This window comes from Lithobates pipiens, unplaced genomic scaffold, assembly GCF_037356315.1.
Source record: "Lithobates pipiens isolate NorthernLeopardFrog02 unplaced genomic scaffold, aLitPip1_a1.2 Scaffold_22, whole genome shotgun sequence".
NCBI lineage: Eukaryota > Metazoa > Chordata > Amphibia > Anura > Ranidae > Lithobates > Lithobates pipiens.
In genome coordinates this window covers 146,926,416-146,945,959 of record NW_027507784.1, presented here as the reverse complement: position 1 = coordinate 146,945,959, position 19,544 = coordinate 146,926,416, and the positions used below count along the sequence as shown (strand labels likewise).

Here is a 19,544-nt window from a genome sequence, read left to right as displayed (position 1 = left end):
ACTTTAGGGTGGACCTCCGCTTTAACTGGCAGAAAAAAAAATGTTTTACTATCAAAAGTTAAAACAAGGGCAGAAGATTTTAGAATGTAAGCTCTACGTGCAAGGCCCTCCTGTCCCTTCTGTATTGAACAGTACTGTATTTGTGCTGCCCCCACCTCTACATTGTAAAGTGCTGCGTAAACTGATGGTGCTATATAAATCATTATTATTAATAATAATAATAACAATACTAATAGATGGAAAAATAACTGAAGGTCCGCTTTAACAAAATTCAAGATTAACAAACTCTTATGCTGCGTACACACGAGCGGAATGTCTGACAGAAAAAGTCACAGAAGCTTTTCATCGTATATTCTGTTCGTGTGTGGGCCTCATCTGACGGACCTAGAAATAGGACATGTTTTAAATATTTCCGACGGAACCAATTCCTATCGGGAAAACCGCTTGTCTGTATGCTCTTCCGACGGACCAAAAACGTTGCCTGCTCTGAAGCAAGTACGAGACAGAGGCTATTGGCTAATGCATATTGAACTTCCTTTTTCTAGCCCTGTCGTACGTCACCGCATTCTTAACAATCTGACTTTAGTGTGATTGTGTGTACGCAAGACAGTTTCAGCAGAACTCTGTCATAAAAAACTTCTGAGTTTATTCCGACGGGAAAACCAGTCATGTGTACAGGGCATTAGACTCCATACACACTATTAGAATTTCTGCAGATTTTTGTCTTCAGATTTACCAAAACCATGCAGTGCAAGGGCCTGCCTGATTGCATACAAATTGAAACTATTAAGGTTTGACCTCATATTATATGGTTTTGGTAAATCTGAAGACAAAACGATGCAGAAAATCGAATAGTGTGTATGGGGAATTATTGGTGTTTTTTCTTTGTAAGTATCATGCAGTGATATTTGATGCTGGGCAGTACAATAAAGAGCCAATTACTCTGGGGGACCATACAATAAAGAGCCAATTACTCTGGGGGACCACTCATTGTAACACAGTCACCTCAAGTCATAGTATTTTAGCTTGCCATGGTTACTAGTAGCCAGATCCACTTCCTGTCCTTTCAGCTTGTTCTTCCCCCGGGCTCAGTGGCACCGTGTTGTTAGTTCCGGTATGAGTTGTGTCCTCCGCTGACTGGCATCATGCGCTCGCTGGCTGGCTTTTTCTTGGTGTTAGGCTGCGCTACCTTCTATCTGTATGTGCTGAGCACCCGCCTGCGCCCTGGCCGAGGACAGGAAGCCGAGAGGTGGGTGCAGGCACGGGCAGACAAGGGGTTAAGGAGGGGGGGGGGCGGGGTCATGGAGTGTCTCCAATTGGAATTTACTGACCCAAACAATGATCTGCAGCCCCAGCCTATGATACCAATAATTACCATCAATTGGGTGTAATATAGTGCTGTGTTTATTAGCAGTATAGATCGATTTCCTGTATTTATTACCAGCAAAGGTATATTTACACTTCTATTTCCTGTATGTATTACCAGTAAGTGTATATGTTCTGTATTTACACTTTATTCTATTTCCTGTATTGATGATCAGTCTCAGCCTCTCCTCCTGTAGGATGATCTGCAGTCTCCGCACTCTTCACACTGATTGCCGCCATCAAAGTCCATCCCAGGGAGATCTGGGCTGAGGTCAGCAACTTACACATGAGAGAAAATCTGAACTTTGTGATCAGAAAGAGAAAAACAAAGCAATAGAAATCGCGTATTTTTCAGAAGGTGATTTATGACAGCCAGCCGATATTTTAAGTCCATTTTTTGTCCACTAATAGAGGCAGATTGGTTAACTAAGTGCAGCGTCAGACATTTATAAACGCATTGATGGAATAAGTGGGATCGCTGACAAGTCCACTGATCTCCCCAGAATAAACGTATCGGGTGGCATGTTGAATCCTGGACTTGAAAGTGATGCTGGCGATCCAGTGTGGCCGGGCCAAAGCTAAGTTTAGGAGAAGCGTGTGCATGTGAAATCGGATAGGGAATGACGTGTTCATAGCAGACAGCAGAACGCTCACATGTGGACATGATCCAGGATGTGGGATCATTCTGTGATGTTATTGAGAGAATTCTAATTTCAATGTGGTGTTTTGAAATTTGAATTAGCCACTTGCCCTCTGGGAGGTTTTACCCCCTTCTCGACTAGGGCCGTTTTTTTTGTTATTCTCTATTGCACTACTTTAACTGGCAACTGTCATGCAAACAGTTGGAGTTATTTACTAAACTGAAGAGTGCTAAATCTACTGCAGCTCTGCTTAGAAATCAATCAGCTTCCAGGGTTTATTTGCCAAAGCTTACCTGAACAAGCTGCAGTTAGAAGCTGATTGGCTACTATGCACAGCTGCGCCAGATTTCTCCTGTTTTAGTTAATCTCCCCTATGGCCAAAACAAATAATTGATTTTTATTTTCATGATCCAATAATTGGCCAGTAACATAATGGGGTTAAAATAAAAAAGTGCCCTTTATAGTACAAAAAAAAGCAAATAATCGCTACTGTAAATATTACTTTCTCAGTTCTACAGTAAAAAAAAATAATCCCTTACAATAATGATTATCTGCTTTTTTTTTTTATACTATAAAGGGCCAATTTTAGTTTTCTTCAACCCAATTATGTTACTTAACGTCTTAGACCTGGTTCACATCTATGTATTTTTTGGTGCTTTTTGAAACCGCACTACAGTTCATTTACATGGTTTCCTATGGGACATGTTCACATCTATACTTTTTTTCAGCTGCTACGTAATTGTAAAGGGTCAAGGACTTTTTTCTTTCTTTCTTTCTTTTTTAACGCAAAATTGTGTTTTTTTTTTTTTTTTGGTTCAAAATACTTCAATGGAGAAGCTGCAGAAAAGCATTTATGCGTTTTTGCAGAAATTTGTGTCTTTTAATCTGCCCAACAACAAATTGACCAAAAAAATTGGCAAAACGCAAATCGCCGCAAAATCACGTGTGCAAAAATGAAAGCGCACAGCAAAAAGCACTGCAGAAACAGATCGAAAGCAAATTGCATAGGTGTGTACCGAGCTTATGCTGGCCACGGATCAATTTTCAGACGAGAATATTCAGCGAAAAATCTTTGTAGATTCCCTGAATGAAAAAATGTTGTGGAAATTTTCACTTGTTTTTAACATTTCTGTTATTAAAATGAATGTAATTTCTGAACAAAAACCACATGCACTGTCTGAAAATTCCTTTAACCAAGAAGTTTTCCATTTCCAAATTTCCCTGTCACTGTGGTTAAAATTCAACGTTGATTTGACCCCACTAACGATTAGAAAATTGAACGAACGTTCTTAGAATAATTTTTTTTTAATAAAAAAAAAATATGATCTCTGAGTCTGATATTTACCAGAGTCTCCCTTTAATAGTATATATAGTATATAATGTATATTTCTTCTGTCTGTTATTCTTCAGAGTGGAATATATATTTTACTCCCTAACCATATAGTTGGTTATTTGTATTTACCACTGCATAGAGTTATTTAAGAATAAATTGCCTTTTTTATTTTTTTAACTTCACATATTAACTGAATTTTTTTAAGTTTTTTTTTTTAATCCGAAATCGGCCAACTAATCGATTATGAAAATAATCATTAGTTGCAGCCCTAATCTCCCCCCTTTACATAAATGAAATTTAGACCCCCCCCCTTTTGTGTGTTTAAAAAAAAAAAAAAAAGAGCTTTCTTTTGGTGATAGTTAAAGTGTTACTAAACCTACAACAGTAAAATCAGTCTGTATATGCAGCATTGCCTGCTTCTTATACTCACTGTGGAACTTAAGGGGTTAATTCTCTACATTGTGTAAAAGCAGTTTTATCTCCAGAACTGTGTCACATGATATTGACATCACACGTGTGGGGTGTATACAGGCTGCAGTGGAAATCTCCTCCTTCCTGAACTTTCAGTACTGGAGAAACTGCAGCTTATCATGTAACTGTATCCTGATCATCCAAGTTATAATGTGGCAGTATTTTAATGTAAATATGATTTATAAGCTGCAAGCACTGTGGGGGCAGATGAACTATTTTCATATTACTGGGTTTAGTAACACTTTAATCACCACTAGGGTTGTTATTGTTTATTATATAAACAAAAAAACAACATTTGAAAAAAAAAAAAATATATATAATATATATATATATATATTATCATGAAATTGAATTCTTCATACATTTTTACTAAAATATATTCTGCGACTGTCTTTGGTAAAAAAAAAAAATCCAAATAAGGCCCCTTTCACATATGCGGACAGTTTGTTTCATCAGTCAGTCACTTTAAAAAAAAAGGAAAAGAAAGTACGTTTACATCAGTTTTTCATCCGTTTTTACATCTGCCAGCTAGAGTCCTTAACCGCATGAGTCCCAGAGCCATTGTTTTATGCAAAAGTGGACCATTTGTCTGTTTGTTTGTTTTTTACAGAAGAAATATAGGGCTTTGATCTGTTCCAAAAAAAACGTCATCCATTTATATCCATTTTCCATTGAGATGCATTGACAACGGATGGATCCGTCCATGGATGGATAAAAAACAGAGGCCTTGGTGTATATTGATTGGTATGCATGAAAGTATTAGCATCTACAAACTATGGTATATATACGCTGGAATTTTTATTTTATTTTTTAATACTAGTAATGGTGGCGATCAGCGACTTATAGCGGGCAATCTGACACTAGCTGATGCTGGCCGGAGGGTACACTAACTGACACTGACATCAACAATGACACTTACCGTATATACTCGAGTATAAGCCGAGATTTTCAGCCTCTTTTTTGAGGCTGAAAGTGCCCCCTCGGCTTATACTCGAGTCATCGCTGTCTGCCCGCTCGATCAGCGGTGTCGAGCAGACAGACAGCGGCCATTCTATGATTCAAAAGCCGCGCCTCCGGCTCCGCCTTCGCCTGTGATAGGCGGAACACTGAATTTCCCAGCAGCCTGTGTTCGCCTATCACGGGCGTCGTCTCATCCTCGTACTACGGACGAGGATGATACGACGTCCGTGATAGGCGGAACACAGGCTGCTGGGAAATTCAGTGTTCCGCCTATCACAGGCGAAGGAGGAGGCTCGGCTTTTGAATTTTACAATGGCCGCCGACGAAGAGGGCACGGGACGGAGGCAAGGCAAGGCACGGGACAGGACGGGACGGGACGGGACGAAGGCAAGGCACGACACGGGACGGAGGCTCGGGACAAAGGCTCGGGACACAGGTAGGCTGGACACACACACACACACACACACACACACACACACACACGGATGGAGACACACACACACGGATGGATGGATGGATGGAGACACACACACACACAGGGATGGATGGATACACACACACACAGGGATGGATGGATGGATGGATGGATGGAGACACACACACACAGGGATGGATGGATGGATGGAGACACACACACACAGGGATGGATGGATGGATGGACACACACACACACAGGGATGGATGGACGGACACACAGGGATGGACGGACACACAGGGATGGACGGACACACACACAGGGATGGACAGGCATGTCTCACCCTCGGCTTATACACGAGTCAATAAGTTTGCCAGTTTTTTTGGGGGTAAATTGGGGGCCTCGGCTTATATTCGGGTCGGCCTATACTCGAGTATATACAGTATATGCTGATCACTACTAGTGTTATACACAGTTACTGTACTAATGACACTGGCTGTGAAGGGGTTAAAAATCTAGGAGCGATCAAGGGGTTAGTTGTGTGCCTAACATGTGTAATATGTGCGGCTTTTACTAAGGATCTTGTTTTTTTTTTTTTTTTTTTTCCTGCTCATCGGGGAATATAAAACCAGCAAGATCGCCTGTCAGTGAACAGAGCTCAGTATTGTTTACAATCACAGAGCTCTGTTCTGTGAAACACTGAATCGATCAGCGGGTCACGGCGGTCAGTCATTGGCCAGGACCTGCTGATCGGCTTGTGCTGTAGCGAACCACAGTACAGCTGGGCATGCGGATCATGTACTAGTTGCGTGATCCAACGCAGATCAGCTGCATCGTAAATCTAAGTTGGCCAGTCAGCAAGCGGCTAAAGTGTATGCAAACGCTAAAATTAAAAACAAAAATGGACTTCCACTAGAATTTATGAGCCTTTATGATTTTGGAGTGCAGGCTTGCTTTTCTTGTCTTTGGGCTTGGTGCTAAGTGATGAGCTCAGGCAGGTTTGGATTAGACTCTGAACCCACGTGTGCGAACCCGCCAGGAAACTATTACCTGTAATCATCCAAGGCCTCTGTGTTCCCTGCCTTGCAGCTGTATGTATACACATCAACACATGTCCATGTGTGACAGCATTTGCAGATTTGCATTATGACACACAATGACATTCAACAAAAAGTATATAGCAATGTGCTTTAAAATTGAACAACACGCGTTATCATTTGTCAACACATGTTGACATGCATCGTGATGCATGTCTATTTATTTCGATGGAAAACATTGAGGGAGGAAAAACCCATAGGTGTAGATCCTCCAACATTTCTGTAAAGCTTTTTTTTAGTTTTGGAAAAACGATTTGAAAGGGTTAAAACCCAACAGTTTATTTATATTGTCTTCCTCCCATTTGAGAGATTTCCCGTCACATCCTGTGGCTGATTTACTAAAGGCAAATAGGCTGTACACTTTTCTGGGGAATTTCCACCAGAGCTTAGTGAGTATTTTGAAGCTCTGCTGACTTCCATCACCCAATCGTGTTTAGTTTTTTTTCTCCCTTGCGTGTGATTGGGTTTTTTGTGCGAGGTGAAATTTCACCACATTCCCGAAGCTAAGGTGAGAATTCTCTTGCAAAGTGATCAGCCTTTTTGCCTTTAGCAAATCAACCTCAGAATGTGAAATCTCTCAAATGAGACACAGACAACAAAAATAAACTGTTTGGTTTTAACCCTTTCCAATCATTATCCAAAACTAAAAAAGCTTTCAATGGTGCAACATGAAGTATACATAAAAGGAAATTAGGGCAATTTCTTTTTTAAGGAGCTCTCACCAGAACAGGTGTCCCTCATCACTTGTTCTGGTGACAGCTATAACATTTTTTATTTCGTATTGCTTTCCGTCTCAGTGACTGTGGTCATCAGGTCAAATAGAGGTGGTAAAGAGACGGAAAACTACCTAGCAGAGATGCAGACACCAATAAAAACTTGTCAGGGGTACTATTCCTCCCTTACTGTATTCAATTTTCTATTTGATTTTGTTGCTGCAGATCTTTGGTTTTCCCTTCTCACTTGGATGAACTACGGGAATTGGCTGACTTCCTGCAGGAGTATAAAAGAGAGCACCATGGCTATGTTACTGTATTGTTCTGCAGTGCGTACTTGTACAAACAGACTTTTGCCATTCCTGGATCCAGCTTCTTGGTAAGCTTCAGAAGCCCTTTTATAAAGGGGTTCACTTAGGGAATGATGGCTCACAAACTCTACCTCTTTATCTAGCAGTCATATGCAGTCATAGTTTATGTATAAATAAAAATAAAAAATTGAGCTGAATTTTGGGTAAATATGGGGAAAAAAAAACATTGCATTTTGTAGTTAGTAAAAAATGTTAAATGTATGCTTATATGCAGCTATGGTAAGTTGGTTGAATTTCGATCAGCATGTGGCACGCTCCCCTCGTTAAAAGTAGATAGTTAATCAACTTCTGTTGAAGGCCCCTTTCACACAAGGCGGATCCGTTGGACGGACTCCGCTAGCTCAGGGAGGGATCGCGCCGTTGATCCCCACTGAACAGACGGGTGACAGGTCTGTTTCCGTTCACTGTGCTGAGACAGACCTGTCAGAGCCTTGCTGTTCTCTATGGGGAGATTGGATGAAAACTGACCGCCTGTCTGTTTGCATCCGATCTGCTGGATGGATGACGAACATATCCATTTCAGCTCTTGAGCGCCACCCTTTGGGCTCCTTCTGCTAACTTCATGTTTGATGGGCATTGATTCCGAGCATGCATGTTTGTACTTTCAACTTTTGTGTGACAAATTTGTGTACTTACCATACGAAAATCTGACATCAAACCGTTGTCCGCCGAAAATTTACTAGCCTGTTATCCAACATTTCTTGCCTGAAAGTTGGACAACAATTGGCAAAAAGGGCGTACTAGTGGTAAGATTTTAGAACAGTCTGTCAACAGACAATCCCCTGCCAACAATTGTACCGTCTGTATGAGGCTTTAGAGAGGGATGGTCAGAACTAGCAGCCAACCAGGAAGAGGTATGGACAGAGTAACGTTTCATCAATGAAAGTGGAAATGTGTATTTGAGCAAACTGTGCTACTGCTGTAGTGGAGGTTGAGGAAACTGTTCAACAAGGGGTACCCAGGTTACAAATTTATTGTTGGGTAACCTATGTTATGTATTGCAAATTTTGTTTGCTTAGAATTCAGGTTTAATGGCACAATGTGCTATGGGAGGCATATTCAGTATGTTTCATATTGAAAGCTTCATTGTTTATCACCCCAAAGCTTACAGAGAAAAAAAATAGTTTTTTTTTTAAAAAAACGGCTTACCTGTAAAATCCTTTTCTTGGGAAAACATCACAGAGCCTTTGATAATTACTTGGTGGGTTAGATAGTTACCATCAGGTGATTGGACACTGGCAACCCTAATTACAAGGTGAGTTCCTCCCCTATATAACCCCTCCCATGAGGAGAGTACCTCAGTATTTTAGCAAAGCAATAAGTATCCCAACGCATAATTCCGAAGAGGGGCGGGAGCTCTGTGTCACATGATGTATTCCCAAGAAAAGTATTTTACAGGTAAGCTGTTTATAAAAAATCCTATTTTTTTGTTCATACTTCAAGGAACACCGAGCCTTTGATAATTACTTAGTAGCATGTTCCAGAGCAATGTCCACATTTGAGGGGAGGGAGACACAGATCAGAAAACATAGACTGCCAACGGACAAGAGGACTTATACTGCTGCCTGCAGCACACTGCGCCCGAAAGCGGCATCATGTCCTCTTACATCCACCTGATAAAATCTAGTGAATGTATGGACTGAAGACCAAGTTGCAGCCTTGCAGATCTGAGCCATGGAGGCCTGGTGATGCACTAACTGCTCTAGTTCAGTGCGCTTTAACCTGAAAAGGAGTAATCTTCTTTACGCCATAAGCCTGAAAAATAACCTGTCAAATCCATCTAGAGATGGTGAATTTCGACACTGCCTGGCCATTTCTAGGACCTTCTGGCAGCACAAACAAAGTATCAGAGCAATCGCTTTTAAATAGACCTTGACTGCTCTTGCTACATCAAGAGAGTATAACAACCTTTCTTCCGCAGGATGCGGACCCGTACAAGGACGGTAGGACAACATCTTGGTTCAGATGAAATCCTGATACCACCTTAGGCAGCAAAAAGCTGTTAATTCTGATACCCTTCTAGCACAGGATATGACAACCAGAAAACTCGATCTTCTGGTCAAAAGAACCAAAGGAATATGGCGTATTGGTTCAGAAGGCTTTTTTTGTAAAAACAGACCTTTCAAATCCCATGGGCACAAGGGAGACTCAAATGGCAGAATTAAACACGACACCCCTTGGATAAAAAGCCCGGACTAAAGAATGAGAGGCGAGTAGCCTCTGAAAAAATTGATAAGGCCCAGAACTGACCCTTGATGTGCTCAAGGCCAGTTTCATTTATAACTATAGAAAGGCGAGACTTCTGTCACTGGCATACCTTTGAGGATGCCAACCCCTGGATTCACACCAGGAAACCTACGTCTTCCAGGCTCTGTGATAGACGAGCCTGGAGGCAGGCCCCCTAGCATTAACCAGAGTAGAAATAACTGGACTCGAAAGCCCACGACTTTTCAGGAGCAGTCAAACCATCCAATATAGATTCCGTAAGGAAGGAATACTAGTCCCTACGAGAGCATATCTAGGCGTAGTGGAAGAATCCACAGTCTTCCTACTATCTTTACAATTCCTGTATACCAAGCACCTTCTGGGCCAGGCTGGAGCCACCAGAATAACCATTTACTTCCCCGCCCCGATTCTGTGAAAGAAGACGCGGAAGGAGTGTAACTGCCTAGGTCAGAGAAAACTGATCCCAAGGAATTATCAATGTGTCTGTTCTGCATGCTAGTGAACCTTTTGTTCTTGACAAAAAATCGTCCAGCTTCATGTTGAACCTGGAGGCTAGAAGATCTACATCCGGGGTACCCCATTTCTGGCATGTAGCCTGAAATATGGAGGGTTGTAGAGACCATTCCCCTGGACACAGCTGCTGGCGGCTTAGATAATCCACCTGCCAAATTTCCATCCTTGGAATGAAGGCTGCAGATAGGCAAGGAACATGCCTCTTTCCAAACAAAAATGATTCACCTCCCTCTGGACTTTTGGACTCCTAGTGCCTGCTTAATTGATATAGGTCACTGCTGTAGCATTGTTGGATCGTATCCGGACAGGACAGCCTTGGGACCTGTAAGTCCAGGCCCTGAGGGCCAAACGTACTGAATCTCCAGAATGTTGCAGGGCAGGAAACTTTCGGTTTGGACCACTTTCCTTTGGAGCGAAAGCTCTTCTAGGACTGAACCCCGGCCTATAAGGCTGGTATCCGTAGTTACCACTTTCCTGGTGACTGGAATAAAGGATTTTCCTGTAAACTTTTGGCTAACCACCAACTGAGGCTCTTGCGTACTTCTAACGTCAGGTGCCTGGGAAAAACTGGGTACAACTAGGACCGAATTTTTCAGCAGAAAAGGTCCGATGGACTTTAGACGGAGTTACGACGGACTTCTGAACGAACGGACTTGCCCACACATGAACGGACCAAAGTCTATTCCTTTTGAACATGATGGCACTAGAAAAGGAAGTTCAATAGCCAGTAGCCAATAGCTGCCCTTGCGTCGTATTTGGTCCGTCAGACCGGCATACAGACGAACGGTTTTCCCGATAGAAATTGATTGCGTTGGACAGATTTTGAAACATGTTCTATTTCTAGGTCCGATAAAGCCCACACACGATTGTAATATCTGACGTAATGATTCCGTCTGACCTTTTCTGGCGGAAAGTTTGGTCGTGTATATGCGGCATTAGGCTTGAATTCTCTTGCTCCAAGCAGACATTATGCTGTTTAGTAATGGCGTTGAGTGAAAACTGGGCGAAAGGAACAGCCTTAAATGAGGCTACCATCTTCCTGAACAATCTCATACAAAAGGCAAATGGAAGGTCTATCCCTTGGTTTGCCCACTTGGACCAAATCTTTATGGTCTTGGTCTTTGATTCGGGTAAAAGATACCCTGCTTTGCGCTATGTCCCCAAATACTCTAGCCTCCATAGTGGCTATAAAGGCCATGCTGGACACACTTGGGTCCAGCCATGCTACCTACTGATCTCTTGGCAGCAGACTGCCTTGGTATGCCATTACAGCTATACCCTGAGCCCTTTAGACCCGCTAGAGGCGGGCCCTAGCAGTTTATAAAAAACACTTCAGCATGGTGGCAAGCCTACCAACCAGAAGAGATGCTGTTTCCCTGTGAAATGCAGACAAGTTCTGAAAACACATATGCAGACGATTCTCCTTATGTGTAAGAGGCAAGAGTTAACGTCATATGCCTCAAAAGAAACGTGCATTCATGGAAGCATGAATTTTCTAGAATATAAAACACAAAAGATAAAACACGTGTGCTATGGAACGGGCACCTTGCATGCAAGCATGCGTCTGAATGTGTAAGGCAAGATTACACATCCTGTATCCAGGCAGACACGTATTCCTATGCGAACATAAGGAATCCTGTATAATTAAAGAGACTAAATTTAACCTCGTTATGCAACCATACAATCTAGGTGATCATGCAACCTTAGGAGATCATGTATTCTTATGCAATTCAACTTTCTGTGCATTATAAGCACTACTGTGCAGACAAGTACACTTGTGAGACCAAGGACTCTTGTGTGATCAAGCACCCCTGTGTGATCCAGCATCTTTGTGCAATCAAGCATTTTTATGCGATTTTAAGCATTTCTGAAAAAAAAATTAGCTTCTCCGCATGACCAAGTATCCTTGAGTAATCAAGGACTCTTGTAAGATCAAGCATCCCTGTGCAATCCAGCATCTTTATGCAATCAAGCATCTTTATGCATTTTTTGGCATTTCTGTAAAACAAGCCTCTCCGCTTGACCAATTATCCTTAGGTAATCAAGGACTCTTGTGAGGTCAAACACTCTGGCGTGAACCCACAACTTTATGCACCCAAGCATTCTTATGCGATCTAGGCATTTCTGTAAAAAAAAACGAAAACTTTTCTGCGTGAGCAAGTATCCTTGGGCAGACAAGGACTCTTGTGGGGTCACGCACTCTTGTGTGACGCCGTATCTTTATGCAAACAGGCATTTATGCTTTTTTAGGCAATTATGCGATTTTACACATTCATGCGTTTTTTAGGCATTTCTGCACAAATAAGCACTTAACGACCAAGTATTCTCATGCGACTATGTAAGTCCACCACAAACAGGAAAAAAAAAACATGTATCTCTGTGTATTGCATGTTCTGCCACATGCATCGTCTACACTCCAATACTCCAGGTAATTTTATGCAAATATGTGGACGGATAAAAAGGAAGCTATCCTCCGCTGATGTGCGTTCCCAGCCTCATGCGTTTAGCTGTTTGTGTTGGCAACAATGTGCACAGAACCGTGTAAAGCACCTGGTATTCCCAGACGGTCACCCATTCAGGTAGTATCCAGGTCCAACCCTGCTTAGCCTCTGAGATCAGACGTGATTGGGCGCTTTCAGGGTGATATGGCCGTAGGCATCTCAGCAGTTGTGCATTTGGCTAGTTTGTAAGTAAGAACCTGCATGAGGACCTTGTGGAGGTTCTACACCTCTTTGTAGTAATGGACAGACTTGGAAAGGTAGAAGAAGCCTATGAGAATTCAAGAAAAAAAAAACAAGTAAGAGACAGAGGCTTCTAGCCGTCTAGGCTGAGGGTAAGTTATACGCAGCATGAGTCTCTGAAAAAGATAGCTGTTACAACTCCAGAGCTTGTGGTGCCTCTGATACCTCCGCCTCGTTCGATTGCACCTGTTCCCTGTCCCCTCATGGTGATCTTTCATCATCAGATTGTTGGTCATCTTGATTGAGGTTTTAGGGCAGGGGAAGGGGAACTACCCCAATTTCTGCCCTCTTGTGAGGATGCTGCGATTAAACAGCTAACTTCTCCTGTACACCACACACTGCAAATTCAAACAACCATCTTAAAAAGACCTATGCAGGGCTGCAATGTTGGGAGAGGCTGCAGGTTTGACAAGGGCAATGGCTCATCCCGTGGGGCTGCCTCCAGTCTTTCGGGGGATAGAACCCTTAGATCTAGGCTCTTTTTAAATAGTCCTGAGCTGACAAAAGCGGAGGCACTAGTATAAATGCAATCACTGTTGTGCCTAGTCTTACAATATTATTATTATTAGCTTAGTCTGCACAACCTGATACTGAGTAGTTGTCTTAGATATGCCTGGATCTGGACCCATGAGATGCTTACTGCCAACAGCTGTGTGTCCCACCGCTTACAGGGCTCTGGCGTTCTGGGCTTTTAAAAACGGCCGCCTCGCGCCTGCCCGCTGATGCACCGTGCACGGCGCTAGAAACCACGCCCCCCTTCCTTCCCCGTCGAATCTGCCGTAGAAGCAACATGGCGGCCAGGGGCGAGGGGGGGCGGCGGGGGGAGGAGACAACCAGAGGACTACGTGGGATCCCCCTTTCAGATCATGTGGCAGAGCCTGCGGAAGAGGTGAGCGGCTTCACAGAGCGTGTATCCTGGAAGTCATGAAAGTAGACACCAGGTATGTCTCTTACTCCCTCTAGTGGCGGAAAACAGGTAAGAAATGAAAACTACTCCTAGAAGATAATCCATAAGGTGTATACTTAGGATTGTCTTCACTTACCTTATTGCCACTGCAGAACTGCTGAGAACAGACGGATCCAACCTTCACCCATCACGGCAAGTAACGTTGTGCCAACCTTTAGGGTTCTGTGTTCCTACTTACAGGATCCTTTTCCCTGGGCCTGTGGAAGACTTTACCAGCAACTTTTCGAGCATCTTTTAATTTTTGCCCAAGTGCTGGATTCCAGAGTCCAGTCCTCAAAGAGACATTACAAGCAAAATCTTGTTTCTTCTTTCACGAGGCCCAGGTACCATCCATCTTTGGCGTTTTATTGGCCTGAGGCATGGACGCGGTTGTATAGCTCCTAGGCTCCCGCAGAGACCATCAAACAGAGCTTTCTTCTTAGCACATCTTTAACATGACCAACCACCTTAGACACTGGCGAAAAAAAACTGAGGTACTCTCCATATGGGAAGAGTTGTATAGGTGAGGAACTCGCCTTGTAATTATTGTTGCCAGTTTCCAATCACCTGATGGTGACTATCTAACCCACTAAGTAATTATCAAAGGCTCTGTGTCTGTAATGTAAGAACAAGAGACGCATTTTACTAGTCTTGTCACTGCCACTCCCCCCAACCTTCACAACAAAGTAATGTAAAAAAATGCCTATCAGCATGGGTTGGGGGTGGTAAAAAAAAAGTTTTAGCCAGGACTGGGGCTTTAGCAGTGTAATGGTTATAATTATTAGGTGTCCTTCTTGTGCTTGTTGTTTCTAAGCTTTATCCTGTGCCTCTGCAGAATCTGCTGGGTGGGGCTCTATTTGGACCCTGGCACGGCCTGTTTTTGTGCTGCACACTAACTTCATTGGGTGCCACATTCTGCTACCTGCTCTCTCGTGCTTTTGGCAAGCAGATTGTAGTCATGTACTTTCCAGAGAAGGTGTCCATGCTGCAGAAAAAGGTAAGTAAATGTATGTGATTATACATTGGCCAAAATTATTATGTATGTTGAGGGCCAGCTTTACACTTTCTGCCTCTCTACACCAGCTGTCTTGTGTCACCCTTCAACCTCAGGCACACTAACAAGACCAACCATCAAAGCATACCTAGTCCATGACAGGAGCATTTGGATAAGGTTGTCACTATGGGTTTTATTTACTAAAGCTGCAGAGTGCAAAATCAGTCTCACTTCTGCATAGAAACCAATCGGCTTCTAACTTCAGCTTGTTCAATTAAGCTTTGACAATAAAAGCTGGAAGCTGATTGGTTTCTATGCACAAATGAGCCTGATTTTGCATTCTCCAACTTTAGTAAATAATCACCTATAGAAGAAGGTTTCCCATTTTCACATGAGAACAGTGAAATATTGCATTGCCCATTGCTTTCTGTCCCAGTGACAATGATCACCAGGATAAATAGAGAAGTCAAATCTGCGCAGCAGGGACACAGACAGCAATACAAATCTGACAGAGCTTCCAACCCTTCCTCCTCCTAAAATTAACAAAAAAAAAAAGAATCAGTTTTGGCCTTAAGCTGACCATACATTTTACAATCTGATTGAACAATCTCTATTAGCTCTAACAATAAGTATGTAGTACCTTGAAATTACACTACACATAGTCTCTGCATACAGTATGTATCTATCCGCTAAATACAGACGAAATAAATATAAAGGAACCAATATGTATGTTGTGGAAGGGCCTGTCTGATTGGATACAAATTAATTGCATAGTTCAGGTAGGTCCTTATTTTACAAACTTTTGGTAGTTCAAAAGTTGATTGTGAGGGATGATGGTAAGATTGTATCATGTATAATGACCTATAGATGAACTTGTTATAAATTCAGTACAATTTAGTAATATATAAACAAACCATTTAAAATGTTAGTCTACCTTTGCAAACATGCTTTATGCTACATCTATATTTTAGGGATGTAACATTCCCCAACTCCCTACCTTCAAACAGGCGTCCACTTACCTGAATTGTGCAGTCCGCCCCCCCCCCCCCCCCCCAAACATTTAGTTTCCTTTTGTATTTAGTGCGTCTGTGCATGGCTCTATCTACTTGGCCATGTCTTCCATTCACACAGAACAGTAAATGGAAGACTAGGTCCCATCTACCATCAATGGATACAAGTTTGGTGGCATCACTGCACTCATTTGTTAATTACTTCCTCCCCGCCCTATAACTATAGGTCCATAACCTGGTGCTAGAGGAAAAGTCTTTTGGACCCTGCAACTGCAGTGCTCTGCAGGCTTCAATGCAGAATATTTATAAATGCACATTTAAATTTTTGTCAATGTGGGTGCATTTTATAATTTTTCTTTCCAGAGGTGGACTACACCTTTAAGAGATCCAGTAACTATTCATTACATGCTTGTTGCAACGTACATTTATATATGTATCGCTGACTTATTCAGCAGAATTTTAATAGATAACACTGACCTATTCACATCAGTATGTTCCCACACAGAATCTTACTATCGAATAAACCATTTGCTGTGCTAATGTGAACTATAACAGGGTACTGAAATATACACGTTAGCCCGCAAAAATATCTTCTTTCAGAATTTTACTTGCTCATGTTAAAAATATGTAAATGATGTCTAATTCTTTTAATGCTATTTACTGTTTTCCAGATAGAAGAAAATCGTAGCAGTCTTTTCTTTTTTTCTCCTTTTCTTGCGCTTGTTTCCCATGACACCTAATTGGTTCCTGAACTTGTCTTCACCCATTCTGAACATCCCAGTGGGACAATTTTTCTTCTCTGTTCTTCTTGGTATGTAGTGATAATAACTGATATAATCACAGTTGTTCAGTTTTACACTTTAGTAGTCCTGAACCACCTTGTTTTCTACACCGAACAGGTCTGCTGCCGTATAACTTCATCTGTGTTCAGACAGGATCCATTTTATCGAAGATCAAGTCTCTAGATGACATGTTTTCTTGGGGTACATTACTGACACTGTTGGGTATAGCTCTTGCTGCCCTAATCCCTGGCGCTATTGTCAGAAGGTTCAGCCAACACAGCCTGGCACCAGAGAAAAAAGGACAGTTGGTGAATGGCAGAAAATCCACGTGAGCTGTCTGTGATTGCAGTCCTTATTCAAAGAGACACTAAAGGAAACACAAAGGAATCTATTTATGGGTGACATCTCTCACTGTATAGAGAAAAATCAGTCTCTACTTGCAGTGAAAGGGGTTTTAACGTTGAGTCTTACTTTCTCTGTGATTACCAATCACCTTTTCAACCATCCTTTTATATGATGTGTATCAAGAGCCAGAATTTTGGTGATCCAATTTTACCTCTATTTGTATGTCTTAGATGTATTGGTGTTACTGTTGGTTCTGTAGATGAATTTGTGGTAAGGAAGCAGGTGGGTGATTCTGTGTGTTTATGGATAAGCCACACACACCCCCATTGATGTAGCTGTAGTATCTAAAAGCTGCTAAACATCTAAAAATATATATCCATCTCATTTAAAGCCCAATTCTGGGCAAAAACAAAAGTACTGCCCCACCCCTCCCTTCCACACTTTTCCGTCTGATTGCTGGCAAAAAGACACCTAAAACCTAAATTCCCTTTTTTACTTGACAATCAGTTTCCAAGTCTTCCGCTCTTCTGTTTACATCCAGTGGAGTCCTCCTTGGGTTGTCCATGTCACTGACTGCGTGGCATGGACACTTCATATTGGTGGCGGCACCACTTCTTCCAGTGGCAGGTTCCCCTCACATTGCTTCAGAGGCAGAAGAACGACATGGGAGCAGTAAGGGAACCCATCCACAGAAGAGATAACAGGTAGGAAAAAGTGCCCAGTCCCCAGGGCAGGAAGTGCGCTTTGCAAATAGAGCAAACTATAACCTTGAGAAATTTATACCTCGGGATGGGTTGGGAAGATGTACTTGCAAGCAACACTGATGAGCAAGGTAAGTCATGCACAATGCACTGTTAAAACTTTACTTTTGTGCAGAGTTGGGCTTTAACTATTTAAAGTAAAAGCCAGGGCACTGACAATAAAATAAAGACTAGTATAATAGAAGAAAATAACATTCTATAACCAGGTATTTGTTACCACCTATCTACATTGTATTTCAAAACATACTGGGGTTGATTTACCAAAACTAAAGTGCAAAATCTGGTACAGTTTTGCATAGTAATCAATCAGCTTCATTTTCTTTGCCAAGGCTTAATTGAACAAACTAAATCTAGAAGCTGATTGGCTTCCATGCACAACTACACCAGATTTTGCACTCTCCAGTTTTAGTAACTCAACCCCACAGTCTAGGAAGGATAGCAGCAGAACTTCATGCTCTTAACATGTGATGAGGTCACATGACATGGAGATTTTATTTTCTACAAATTGCAACATAGGGTGCCAAAAAGGGGGAGATACTATACTGGCTCTGAGTCTTTATTAGATTTATTTATTGATAGGGCTAGATGTAGATGCACTGATGTCACCTGAAAGTCCCATATCTCAGTGCTCACTCTGAGCTACAGTGGCAGAACCACTGCTATTTTTTTTCAGTGTCAAAACTACAACCCTTAGCAGGTATTACTGAGAATAGGTGGCTCTTGCATGAAGAATGGTGGCAGCAGAGAAGTCATATAAAAGGTAAATAATATAGGGGGTTAGGATTGCTATGGATGAAAACCAATATATACATTGATGATTTTCACTTTATCTTCTCTAAGATCCACATATTTGTGTAATATATGTAGGAAGGGACCTTAAACTCAAGAACCGATTTTTATACAAAAGAGAAATTTAATATTTTGAAATGGAACTTATAAAAACTTAAAGCCCAACCACACCTTTTTTGGAAAGCTTAGCAATAATATCCATTAATGAACAATGTAGCAGTACATGGTAGAATCGGAGACATAAAAGACTCATAGTCCCCAATTCACACAACATGCTTGCTCACTATGCATTACATGTCAAATGATAATCAATTACTGCTTGTAAAGCATTGCCCTGTAGACTTGGCTCATCTCTTTTCAGCTCCGATATATAGTAAAGATGGATAGAAAATTGGACAGAGTTTTCCAGTTTGGGCTCTTGTGATCTAGACATCAGGCTCCCAATATGTAATGTGCAAAAATATATCTCTGTGTATAACCATATCGAATTTTAAATTGCTAAAAGGAAAGAACAATGGAATGCACTTGGCCTTCTAGGTAATGTGCCAATATCTTATTACAAAAGGGAACCTTTTAATGACAATACTTGTGGAAATTGCTGCATTCTAAGAGTAGCTGTAAGCTTAGAATAGATACTTTTGAGAAAATGGCAGCTGGTGTTTAAGTGAAACCTATACTAATACTGGACATTGTTTATGCCAAAAGCTAAGTCAAGCTGTAGGATCGGGAATGCGGTTGGGCTGCTTAATGATCAGTGGACACTATGAGGGAGGATTTACTAAAACTGGAGCACTCAGAATCTGGTGCAGTTGGGCATAGTGACCAATCATCTAACTTCAGCTTGTTCAATTAAGCTTTAACAATAAAACACACAAGATCATTGCACTATGTGCTATGCTGAGCTGCACCAGATTCTGTGTACCAGTTTTAGTAAATCAACCCCTATGTGATATGGTAATGCCAATGGCAGTATTCCCTGCAATGTGTTAAGTCTTTATTCCCCAATAGTAAAGCTGCTCTTTACTTATTACAAATTACAGGGGAACTATAGTCAGGTTGTCACAACAGGAT

At 41.8% G+C, this 19,544-nt stretch overlaps 2 protein-coding genes and 1 pseudogene across 2 annotated transcripts in view; 1 reads left to right on the top strand and 2 right to left on the bottom strand.

Annotated features, from left to right (window-relative positions):
- EHHADH (enoyl-CoA hydratase and 3-hydroxyacyl CoA dehydrogenase) overlaps window positions 1-1,129 on the bottom strand; it is a 117,168-nt gene extending 116,039 nt beyond the window's left edge. The window contains exon 1 of the mRNA XM_077448445.1: window positions 1,006-1,129. The gene's annotated coding sequence lies outside the window, so the exon portion shown is untranslated. The remainder of the gene's footprint in view (window positions 1-1,005) is intronic.
- The window catches only part of TMEM41A (transmembrane protein 41A), an 18,955-nt gene continuing 512 nt past the window's right edge, over window positions 1,102-19,544 (top strand). The window contains 6 exon segments of the mRNA XM_077448447.1: window positions 1,102-1,249; window positions 7,221-7,374; window positions 14,628-14,789; window positions 16,468-16,494; window positions 16,496-16,607; window positions 16,696-19,544. The exon segment at window positions 16,696-19,544 is cut by the window's right edge and continues 512 nt beyond it. Of these exon segments, the coding sequence (XP_077304573.1) occupies window positions 1,146-1,249; window positions 7,221-7,374; window positions 14,628-14,789; window positions 16,468-16,494; window positions 16,496-16,607; window positions 16,696-16,910 (774 nt within the window). The 5' untranslated portion in view covers window positions 1,102-1,145 and the 3' untranslated portion in view covers window positions 16,911-19,544.
- LOC143925893 (5S ribosomal RNA) lies at window positions 12,644-12,762 on the bottom strand (annotated as a pseudogene).